The sequence below is a fragment of the Heteronotia binoei genome, chromosome 10, assembly GCF_032191835.1.
Source record: "Heteronotia binoei isolate CCM8104 ecotype False Entrance Well chromosome 10, APGP_CSIRO_Hbin_v1, whole genome shotgun sequence".
Classification (NCBI taxonomy): Eukaryota; Metazoa; Chordata; class Lepidosauria; order Squamata; family Gekkonidae; genus Heteronotia; species Heteronotia binoei.
The window spans coordinates 38871690-38884008 of record NC_083232.1 but is presented as its reverse complement, the minus strand read 5'-3'; the positions used below and the strand labels follow the sequence as shown (position 1 = coordinate 38884008).

The following is a 12319-nucleotide window of genomic DNA, read 5'->3' as shown; positions in this document are numbered from 1 at the left end:
AGGGGTGACTAGCAGCCATTGTCTTGCTCTCTGGTTCCACGAGTGGTTCTTGTGACTTTACGCAGAAGACAGACATTGAGAGAACATTCCCCTATCCAGTGAGCTCAGAGATCTGTCTCCCGTTCTGCCTTTTATCTGTTGATTCCAAACTATGGCCCCTTCCAGCTTATGAATAGTCATAGTTTCTCAACAAAGATACCCCAGAATCCTTGTTGATAAAAACAGTTTCAAACATTCAGTTTTAGACCTGTAACCTGGCCTCGTGTATGCTCCTAGTCTACACAGAAAACCAAGAAGCTGTGAAAGAGTTGATGAAAAAATACAGTGACATTAGGAACAAAACATTACCAGCAGTCTTAAAGAATTGAATTATTTTATCACAGTGAAAAAAAAATTATGCAGATGCATTTTTCAAAACTGACAATTTTCAACTTTTAAGTGCCCTGAACTGTGAAATTTTATTAGAAATTGGATAGTTTACAGTCAAACCAGTAGTAAGTAAAAATTTATTTTAAACAAATACAGCCCAGATACAATTTATAGAGTTGAAATTCTGACAATAAAGTTCTACATCAACTGCAAAGTGAGTAATGCTCTTGCCTTAAAACTGTTAGTTAGCTACTGAAGAGTTAATATAATTGTGAGAACTCTACTTTCCATATTTCTGTATCAGCTCATTGGCTTTTGAAATGTAAGCCTTCATGGCATTTTCCTTTGACATACCTGTAAAGCAAGAAGAAGCAGCCTTTACCATTCTTTAGTCGCTTTGCATACAAAAATGATTTTAATCAGAATATGGTTTATATAATAATTCTAAGAAAAACACCTTTCTTTTGGTTCCAAGCTTCCCATTTGGCTTTGCCTTTCAAGTCTAGCATTCCCGGACATTCTGAAAAAAAGAAGATACTGGATTTATATCCTGCCCTCCGCTCCGAATATCAGAGCAGCTCACAATCTCCTTTATCTTCCTCCCCTTGTGAGGTGGGTGGGTCTGAGAGGACTCTCACAGCAGCTGCCCTTTCAAGGGCAACCTCTGCCAGAACTATGGCTGACCCAAGGCCATCCCAGCAGGTGCAAGTGGAGGAGTGGGGAATCAAACCTGGTTCTCCCAGATAAGAGTCTGCATACTTAACCACTACAACAAACTGGCTCTTTATGTTAATTAAACCTATCCTAGCTAACCTTTATGGATTACCTGAGGCGAAGTTAGTTTTCTTTCTATTATCTGACCAATGTTCCCATATTACAAGCCTAGTTGCAAAGTACCTTTTAGCTGCCATAACAATAAGGGAGCAAAAAATTAGCTCTCCTTGATTTTTGACTGGTTTTTATAACTGAAACATGTTTGCTGGAGAAGATGAAGACTTTGCAAAGTGCCTAGAGGAGTTGCCATTGACTCCACCGTGAAACCTTCATGGAGCCAGATAAGTAATACACAGAGCCAAGAGTGGTTGCACTGGCTGGTTTGCAAATGCACTGGGAAGAGGCTGAAGCTCCTTTACCCTGCCTGCTTTGGTCACAAATGGAGGTGGGGGAGGCACCCCCCACTTCTGATATAAAGTCCTCGTATTGTTCTCCAGTGAGCTCTCAAAAATACCATAATTTCAACAAAAGCCAAAGTGGAGTGCCTACAAACCTACCAATGTTAATGTCTCCCACAACAGACTGTTTGTAGAGTCCATAGAGCTCCCTCAGCTCATCATCACTCGGTCTGGTCTTTAATTTCTTGACGCTTTCTGCTGCACTCTCAAAGTCAGCCTGAAGAGAAAAAGAATGGAAACATCAACATTTCCCCCTCATACTTTCTTAAACATTTTGCTCATTCTTTCCAAATACCAAGCTTTTCTTAAATGCTTTCCAGGTTGCCCCTATTTGGGGAGGGACGGTGGCTCAGTGGCAGAGCATCTGCTTGGTAAGCAGAAGGTCCCAGGTTCAATCCCCGGCATCTCCAACTGAAAAGGGTCCAGGCACGTAGGCATGAAAAACCTCAGCTTGAGACCCTGGAGAGCCGCTGCCAGTCTGAGAAGACAATACTGACTTTGATGGACCGAGGGTCTGATTCAGTAGAAGGCAGCTTCATATGTCCATATTTCCACTCAACATTTGCATGGCATTGTAGATGACCACCAGCTTCTTTCTATATGGTCTGTGCAATTACCCAGACAGAATGGGACAGAAACTGAGCCATGGTCCAAAGCCTGGTTTCTGGACCAAGGGCTTCTAATTGCATTGTTTATTTTTGACTGCTAAAACAATTAAGTAATGGAGGCAACTGGAATCCAATTTGGAGTGGTTCAAATCTTATATTGGTGTACAGAAGGGATTCAGCTGCCTCAGTTACTTATATGGAGGTTCCCAGCGTTGAAGTCTTTAGCCCAGAATCCAAGCTTTGTACCAAGGTACACTCTGTGTTCTCTGACAGGGGCACAGTTCCCCAGAGTCAGAGAGTGTACAATTCAAGGTGGCTCAACACTGCCTCCAGTTTCTTATGGAACAGTTAGTATGAAAACCAAGCTCTGGAGTGGACCAGGGAACAGCACAAGATCCCTTGCAGGACACAGCTCCTTAGTCTGGAGATTATGGTTTAATCCAAAATTTATCGAGTTTTACAATAAAGGAACTGTCATGTGCCAGTCTCGGATGCAAACCTAATCCAACTGATCTTGGGATAAGACAAAATATTGTGTCTTGTTCTCCATATCAACCCAAACAGATTGCATTTAAAGAACCCTATGAACATATGAAGCTGCCTTTTACTGAATCAGAACCTCAGTCCATCAAAGTCAGTATTGTCTACTCAGACTGGCAGCGGCTCTCCAGGGTCCCAAGCTGAGGTTTTTCACGCCTATTTGCCTGGACCCTTTTCAGTTGGAGATGCCGGGGGCTGAACCTAGGACCTTCTGCTTACCAAGCAGATGCTCTACCACTGAGCCACCATCCCTCCCCTACCACTGAGTCACCCTACTAATAAATTATGTGGGGGGAAACTGATATATTATAAATGTAGAGCCTACTACAGTTGCAATCAACCCAACTGTAAGCTTCTAAATAGTTAAGTAAAAATGAAACAGAAAAAAGTGGAAATACTATCTTTTATTCAAAGAAAAGAACTCACGAAAGAACAAATTTGTCTTGTTTATTTAATACTGATTTCCTAGTGCTCAACAGAGAAACCAAGTTGCAAAGTCATAAATTATAATCTGAGGTAACAACACCAGAACATGAAAATACATGATTTACCAATTTAAAAGCATTCAGTTTTCCAAACACCCAAGATCAGGAAACTTACAGCTGAATCTGCTGGAAGAATTCACCTTCCACCACCAAATGCCCTCTGGAACTGGGCTGCCTTATTAACCTGGCAGGCACTGGCTGCTCCTTACAGTCAAGTTCTGGAATTGCAGGAATTTCTAAAAGCTCAGCCACTGCACTGCAGTGTCCACAAAGAATTTGGGCCTCTTTCCAACTTTGGTTCAGTAACTGATCATTCAGTGCAATATGTTCTAGCTGGAATTTGCATGGGTGTCAGTAAATTTTTGTTTGATATCCTATACTCTTCATGTTTACAAGGATTTATTATATTTTAGATTGTATTTGGTCACTTTTATTTTTATTGATCTATGCATAATTAATTTAAAAATTGCTGTGATAAAGGGAGGACTCCACGTTTGACTGAAGCAATGCGCCTGGGGTGCGAAAGGCAGCATTAAACCATCTTAATCCTCCAACCATGAGACGAAGTATGGGCGATGGGGCTTCCAGAAAGAAAGCAGATGACACAAGGGAACAGACACACATGCAAGGAGGAAAGTCTTCTCCAAAAAGTACCATAGTTTCAAATGAAAACTGGCACTTTCTTCTTTGTTGACATGTATCATAAGGCTGTTTTCCACATAGGCTTCTTGCTGTACGTCTGCTGCTGTTGGAAAGTGGTCCCCCCACACTTCCCCAAATCATCACGATACATTTGAGCATCTATAACAGTCAGTTTCTGATTTATTTATTATTTTAAAAACTGGAACCCTGAAAGGATCACTGCTGGAGAAGTGGGCCAGGGAAACCTACCACACAGAAGCCCTGTTGCTGCTTTCTCAGCACCCACAATAGCAGTGAGGAAACTCAGGGCTTTTTTTGAGCAGAAACATGGTTCTGGCTTGCTTGGTGTCAGGGGGTGTGGCCTCATATGCAAATAGGTCCATTCTGGGCTTTTTCTACCAAAAAAGTCCTGCGTAAACTACACGCTATCTTGTAAAACAAAACTGTGCAAGAGGGCATTTTTAAAAATAAAGCATATAAAAAAAGGGCTGTGTTATAACAGAATGATTCACGAAGACGTTTCAATAGAGAGAACAGGGCTGTGGACTATACTAGTATGTATTCATCTGTTGCTGTATGTTTTTATCTCACACTCACTGTCTACATCATTCCATTTCAGTTATCTGAAATCCTAGTCCTATAACATTGTTTATTGTATCTCCCCTCATCCTATTGGCAGATTGATTATGTATTCTGCCTTGAGTGCCAGTGAGAAAGGCAGACTGTAAATAAAACTAAATAGAAAACATCAACATTTTCTGCTTCATGTTTTTAGTTGTGCTTGATGAACAGCAGTAAAAAAAAGGCACTGATAAACTTTGATTGAGAAAGACAGAATCTTGCTTCATTACTGAATTACAACACAATGTTTAGCATCAAGAAATAATCCCCTTGGCTCAATATGAAGCTTTCCAAATTGACAGGGGAGCTGACACCCAGATCCAGATTTTGGCCAACTTGTTTTTGAATAACACAGAGACACCCAACTGTCAACCACTAGAAGGCCCCATAAGTTGCCTCCCCACAGACATACAGAGGATGAAACAAGTACAATACAGCTTTGAAACGAAACAATCAGGCACTGTTTCCCAGGACAAGATACAAACTTGTTCTAAAGTCTGGGACCTATTCTTTGCCTTTCCCAGTATGTGTGACCATGACGCCATGGCTCAATCATGCTATCACACGCCTCCCCCCATCTCTTGTTGACCCCACTGGTTATGAAACTAAGCTTGATTCTACTTCTCACCAAATACATTTTTTAGAAAGTTTATTCTTCCTTGTTGCTCAGTACATTTTCATTAATTTTTATGAAAAGTGTCATAAAAATCAATAATTTAACATATAGTAGAGACAGATAAAAAGGACCTCACCATAAGATTTCAGTTTATTCTTCCTGAGAAGGTAGCCATTTCCCCAAACCTGCTGGTATGCAATAATTAAAGCCTATTTTTAGAAAAGTTTATTACAAATATGCAATTTTCAGCTCTTGATTTCAAATAATAGCATTGACTCAGAGAGCTTCCCTAGGCACAGCCAAGGCTGCAGCAACGGCCAGTGGGTTTTGATGGTGTTGCTTTGAACAGGAGACTCTCATTTCCCTATTGGCAACTGCTTGTGTAAATTCCCTTGGTTTCAGAAGTGGTTCACTGCAGGATACAGGGTCTGTCTGAGATACCTAAGCCAACAGGTCGCTTGGGCATGCGGAGCTAGCTGGCTGCAATATTCTTTGGACCCTGGCCACTTCCTTGGGGCACTGCAGAAAACTCCATACAGTTACTATCCCCATTGGCTAAGAACCTCATACTTTCCAAGGTGATGTTTTGAGATCTAGAAAGTTGTGCCTTGGTTTGGAACTAATGGTTTGACTTCAGTTCTCCTACTTCCTAGGCACTAAAACAAAATCTATATCGCTGTAAGAAAACTATAAGGCAGAAACCCTCATAACTTTTAATTGCCACAATCAATTTTCAAAAACCCATGTCCTCATTACTATTAAACAGAAACACAATCCTGCACCATCATTGTAGAAGGTTGAAAGCATCAAGGATGCATAGAGAAGGGGGAGAGGTTGTAAGCCACTTTGAGTTCCCACTAGGGAGAAATGTGGAATATAAAGCATATAAAATAAACAAACTGATGTTTAACTTGCAAAAAAAAAAGATTGAGGGGAAACACCACTGTGCTTTTCAAATGTTTGAAGGGTTGAAGAGGGCAAAGACCTGATCTCCGTTGCTCCAGAGGGTATGACTTGATAAAATGGTCTTCAGTTGCAAAGAATTTGATTTTCAATTGTGTATTAGAAGCTGCTAGTGGTCCGAGTCATTTCAGAATGGACCCAGTTGCTTGGGACGGGGTGGGAGGCTCTCCTTTGCTGGAGGTCCTCCATGGAGAGGCTAATAGCCATCTGTTAGGAATGCTCAAGTTTGGATTTCCGACACCAAGCAAAGGGCTGTACTCAATGGTCATGAGCCCTTTAGACTCTAGTTGCTTGGATTTGTAGTCATTTATAGAGAAATTTAAGATGTTATTCTTTAAATAGTTGAAACGCAAGGCTTTTTTGTAGAAAAAACCCAGCAGGAACTCATTTGCATATTAAGCAACACTCCCTGGCTTCACCATTGTTTCACACAGGGGATTTGTAACAGAAAAAGCCCAGCAGGAACTCATTTGAATATTAGAACACATCCCCTGATGCCAAGCCAGCCGGAACTGCGTTCCTGCTTTTAAAAATTCCTGCTGAAACTCATAACCCTTCTGCCACCCAAAATGGTATACAGGGTATATTAAAAGGCAACAGCATCCATACCCTCCAAAGGTCGAAAAGCTACTCAAGCCAGAAGAAGGCTTCAAACTTTGCTGGCAGAATATACACAAAGATCTTCATAACTGATTATTGTACCATTTGGTGCACAATGCTTTTATTTTGGGGGCTTATTAGAAAATCTCAATCATACTCTTACATTTATGTTGCTGTATCCTTTTCAAAACAGACGAAGTGTTAGTGGCAATTCACAAAGAAATTCCAACTGAACTTGTATTTGACCAGCTCCCTGCCAGCCAGTGCACAAATATCTACAAAGCCTTGAGCAGATTACAAAACACTCTGTTCTCCAATTTCCCCTTTGGAGGATTCAACCACTGCAAGGGCAGCTGTTAAATCCAGATGCCAGGTTACCGGCGTCCTGAATGGACCCGAGGGATTAGGAGGATGCAGCTGCCTTCGGTACCCGCATCACTCTCTGGCTGGCAGCCTCATCTTACTCTTCTGCAGAAGCTGATGCCAACAGAAGCGGGAAAGGGTAAGGTTTGCAAGAAGCAGAGAATGAGGAACCTACAGACAATTGTCAGAGGCGACCTGGAGCCCTGCAGCTTAGGAAGAAGGCACCTGTTTCTCCAAAGACGTACCCCGAGTCCTTGCAGTTGTCACGCATCATGTGATCAAGCCAGCTCTGATCCACCAAGCTTTGGGCAGAGTAAGTTGTGTTGGAATTTAAGGCAGGCTGCCCGGGCTCCTACTTGAAAAGGCAAACGGCCAAGGGGCCAGGAGCAGGAGCTGAAGGCTATTGCACGTTCTGGGGCAAACATTAACTCCTTCCCCAAAATGCTATACACCATTTTCCTTTCTCACGTAGCTTATTTCCGCTCTTATTGAAAGGGCAGCCTGAGGCAAATAGTCGCGGGCCGCTCCTCTTCCCGCCACCTTCATGTTCACTTTTGAACTCCTTTTTCCAGTACGTGAATGCACGCCACTCGCCGCCGGGCACACGTGCACCCTGTTGGTGCAGAAAATCGGACTGCAGCGAAACCCTCCGGAGGAGTAGCTGCCTCTTGCCAGATCACGTTGCGCTCACGCACTCCGCTTTGGCTGGGGAGCTTACAAAACCGCAGCAGCGTTTTTCTGAGGCAACAACACGCGACAGCGTCTGAATGGGGCGACCCTCCGCACGGAGGTAGGAGCCAAAGCAGGCAAGGAAGGGTGGCCCTTCCAAGCCGAAACTTTAAAAGTCGATGCAGCTGCGGGGCAGGCCCAGAGCCGCGCGCCACCCGTCCCCACGCAGCTTCTTCCCGAATTAAATGCGCCGGCCCTCCCCTCTTGCAGCGGCTTCTCATCCCGGAGGAAAAATGTACGAATACCTGCAGCAGCCACTCGAAGGGCCCAAGACCTGCTGAGCTGAGTGGAGCTTCTGCTGAAGAAACCCGCCTAGGATCATACTGCGCAAGTTTTAAATGCGCGCGAAAAAACGCTGGCCGGCCCCATGAAGTTGGCATCAGAAAAAAATAAATAAAACCCCGTTAAAGTTCAAACACACACGCAGGGAGAGAATTACGACTGCCTGGGAAAGAACGAGACGACCAGGCTGGAGTCTAGGATCCACCCGATCTTCTAACCACCCTCCCCCCCGCAAATAAAATGACTCCCCCGAAATCCACCTCCCTCTCCTTGGCGTTCAAATCCTTTGACAGGTGCCGCAGTTAAGAAAAACTCGCAGCGCTAACTCTTCGGCAGCCGCGCAAAAGCACCGCCCTCCTGGATGCTAAAACCCTACCGCAGCCCAGATTCCCCCCGCCTTAAGTTTTCTCACCTGAAGAGACATTTTCCGCAGGGTTGCACCAGAAAGAAAAACGCGACCTCCTTGCAATCCGAGCGGTCCGGCGCCTCGTAGTCCTTTTTATATGCCCACGATGCACCAGGGCTCTAATTGGACCAAGGATGCTCTGACGTCACTCCCAGGGTTTCTCGAACACCCGAAAACAGCAGCGGCTCTTGCTAGCCTAGCAATGGCTGCCGGCGGCGAGCCGGTGCATCCTTGTGATTGACAGCAAGCGTTCTGCACTAGCAGCCGCTCATCTGGGACAACTGCGGCAGCGCCAAGCTCTTCGTTGGGCATGTTAGTCGCAGATTTGGATGCAATAGTTATTTGCAACTACTGGATGCAAGTGAACTGGCTCCAGTTTACGAGATCCGTTTTTTAAAAATAATGTAACTTTGTATCACGAGTGCATTCCTTCGGTATCGTCCTAGCCTTTTAACCAATGCTTCCTCTAAACTGTGGAGTCTTATGAGCATAAATTCTACTTTGTGAGCTGCTGCATAAATTAGCTTGCTCCGGGCCATCCTTCCTGAGCTAAAAATAATGTGAACTAGCTCACACTAACTCAACTTAGAAGGAACACTGCTCTTAACCCTTATTCATTCCTCCTCCCTCTGTCCCTCAAGATCGTAGCCCGATCTCCACGGAGGTTTGTTCAGAAATAAATCCACGTCCACCAGAATTCAACGGGACTTGTCACTTGCTAAATTCAGGCCGTTAGCCGTTTTGGTCTGAAACAACAGGAGAAAGTTTGAGCCCAGTGGCTCCAAACGTGCCACTGGACTCAGATTTTCGCTGTCACTTTATAAATTCACGATTTTAGTTTTGCAGCCGTTTTAAACATACTAGACTCTAGAGACTTAGGTACACGGCTCATTTAGCGCCACCTAGTGCCTATATCTAGTAGCGTGGGTATTTTAAAGAAGAGTGCTTGTTCTCTGGATGAATCAAGTTGGGTAGCCAAATTTGTCTATAGGAAAGAGTATGAGTCTAGTAGCACCTTAAAGATTAACACAGTTTGTGGTGCAGTATGAACTTTTGTGAGTCACTACTCACTTCTTCAGATACAACTAGAATGTGAGTCCATCTGTCCTATATATTGGAAAGTGGAGTGATTTCAGATGCCAAATGACATTAGCAGCAAATGACAATAGATTCTGTACCTTTTCTTGCTTACAGCCAGCCTGCTTACCTAAAACTTCTCACCTGTAATGATGAACTACTGACCAGTAACATGGACTCTGGTACCAAGGCCTACAACAAACCAAGATACCAACTTTATTCTCATAAAGATCCTAGCAACAACATCACTGAACCCAGCAACATCAGCCAGACCATCTCAGGTTCCTACTCCTGATCATTCTCTAATTTGATGTATGCCATCATGTATCAGCAATGCCATTCCACCCTCTACACTGGACAAACAGGCCAGTCCCTTTGACAAAAAAATAATAATGGACATAAGTCTGACATCAGAAACTATAACATTCAAAAATCAAGACATTCAGTTGCTGACCTAAAAGTAGCAGTTATCTTACAAAGAAGCTTCAAAGGGAAATTAGAGAGACTGCTGAAGTGCAACTGATAACGAAGCATCCACCGGGTCTGAATCAAGACCTAGGTTTTCTATCTCGTTTCTAATGCTGATTTCTCCATATCTACTACCTCTCTGCATATCACACCTAATCCAATGATACCTTCTATTGTCATTTGCCTGCTAATGTCATGTGGAATCTGAAATCACTCCACTTTCCAATAGGACAGATGGACTCACATTCTAGCTGTATCTAAAGAAGTGAGCAGTGACTCATGAAGGTTCATACCTAGAGATGTAAAATTTCTGAAAATTTTGAAGCTCAGAAAAAAACTGGAAATTTTTGGAAAAATTGAAAAAAATGCTATATTAGCACTTCTTTTCCAGATTGAGTCATTCTGTTACTTTAGGAACATAAAATATGACTATGGACAATTTTACTTGGCATGAAATGATCACAGCTAGCATACTGAAAATATAGTGCATCCAAACAATTATTATAAATAGAATTTACTTTTTAAATTTTATTTGTAATTGTAACAAATGGAGCAACAATTTCCTGAACTGTTTACTAGTTTATGTATCCTGAAAAGACATCAGAGGATAGACTGTAAGGGGATGGGGAGCAGAAAGCCAAGCCCCAGAAGTGTGGGTAGTTACCACAGCTCAAAGGATAATTGGCTCTTGACCAGCTTGTCTTTGTTGCAGAGGGAGGAGGGGGGTTGTTTGAAACTACTTTTGCCACAGCAGTAGAAAGGGAGGGGGCAGAGGGACCCTCACTACCACAAGTGAAAATAAGTATGTGAAGAGCTGGGAGAGGCAAGAAGAGAGAAGCTGTAACGTACCGAGACAGGAGACGTTGGTAGGGCAACATGCTTTAATGTAGGCACGTCACAAGAGAGGGAGCACGCGGGCCGGGTCCCGCTTATATACAATTCCCGGAACCTCCTTCCAGACAGGCCAGTCCAATCCTGGCCTGTTGAACTTCCCGCCACAGCTGGTGATTGGCGGGGTGTTCGCGCCCTGCGCTGAGCTGCCCGGGGACAGCCCGGTCGCTCCGCGCAGGGCCGCGCTGGCTAGCTTATGTCCTTGCGTTATTATGTTATATCGTTATCCCGATACACTACACCCCTCCCCCCCTAGTTTCTGCACATAGTCCCTTAGGTAGGCGGGAGGTCGGCGCTCCCGGATGGATCGTCTAGAGGCTGCTTGTGGTGTAGGTGCTGCTTCGGCGGCGGGAGTCTCTTCAGGGGGCGAGGCTGCTGTGGGTTGTTGGTCGATCTCTGTGGGTCGCTCGGCCTCTGCTGGTCCTGGGTGTTCGCTAGTAGGCAGGGTCGGTGCCGGCGCTGTGGTCTCCGGCAGACCTCTAGCTGGCTCTTCTCCGGGCAATGCCTCCTCGTCTGTTGGCACTTCCGGTAGGGTGCGGCGGCGGAGTTGGTCAATGTGCCGCCGAAGGACCTGGCCCCCCTCTGTGGATACCTTGTAGTGGCGGGACCCTATTACATGCAGTACCCGACCCACCAGCCACTCTGGTCCCCGAGCGTAGTTTCGGGCGAACACTGGATCCCCAGCGAAGAAACCCCTGGCTGCGTCCCTGATCTCGGGGGACCCCCTGATGTCAGAGGCTCGGTCGGGGTGTAGCCGGTCCAGCCTTGTGATGAGCTTGCGCCCCATGAGGAGCTCCGCCGGGCTAACCCCTGTGACTGGGTTGGGGGTCACCCTGTTGTCAAACAGGAAGGCGGCTAGTCTGTGGTCCCAGTCGCCCTGCACTATCCGGCCCAGGGCTTCTTTAGCAGTGCGGACCATGCGCTCTGCCTGGCCGTTGGTGGCCAGGTGGAACGGGGCTGACCTTATGTGCTTGATCAGGTACCTCTGTAGGAATGCCTGAAATTCCCCCGAGGTGAAGGCCACCCCGTTATCCGAGACAATCGTGTCTGGAATACCGTGGGTGCACAGGGCCCTGCGCAGCGCCCGGATTGCGGCTGCTGATGAAGTGGACGCCATTGGAATGACCTCCAGCCATTTGGTGTAGGCGTTCACTATGATCAGGAAGATCTGTCCCTGGAAGGGCCCCGCGAAGTCTAGGTGGAGCCTGGACCAAGGTTTCCTAGTGGTTTCCCATCATGTGACAGGGGCACTGGGTGGTTCGGGTCGCGACTCCTGACACACGCTGCACCTCCGAACCCAGTTCTCGATTTCCTCATCCATCCCCGGCCACCAGACGTAGCTCCTGGCTAAAGCCTTCATCCGGACCATGCCGGGGTGGGTCTCGTGGAGCGACTCCAGAACTCGCTTCTGTAGCGGGGGGGGAACCACCACCCTGCTTCCCCACAAGATGCACCCTTTGTGGGCTGCTAGCTCCTCTCTCCTCGTT

General features: G+C 45.5%; 1 protein-coding gene across 1 annotated transcript; it reads right to left on the bottom strand.

The window, feature by feature from the left end:
* Positions 1-356: 356 nt before the first annotated feature.
* Positions 357-8543, bottom strand: ACBD7 (acyl-CoA binding domain containing 7). The gene is made up of 4 exons (XM_060248441.1): positions 8403-8543; positions 1641-1758; positions 827-889; positions 357-723 (listed from the first exon to the last, which is right to left on the bottom strand). The coding sequence occupies exons 1-4, from the start codon at positions 8412-8414 to the stop codon at positions 650-652; spliced, it is 267 nt and encodes an 88-aa protein (XP_060104424.1). The 5' UTR covers positions 8415-8543; the 3' UTR covers positions 357-649.
* Positions 8544-12319: the final 3776 nt, after the last annotated feature.

Excerpts from the sequence above, each read along its gene's own strand:
- ACBD7 (XM_060248441.1), bottom strand. Across the intron at positions 890-1,640 it reads TGTGGGAGACATTAACATTG|AATGTCCGGGAATGCTAGAC; the intron begins GTAGGTTTGTAG and ends TCTTTTTTTCAG. Across the intron at positions 724-826 it reads AGCTTGGAACCAAAAGAAAG|GTATGTCAAAGGAAAATGCC; the intron begins GTGTTTTTCTTA and ends CTTGCTTTACAG.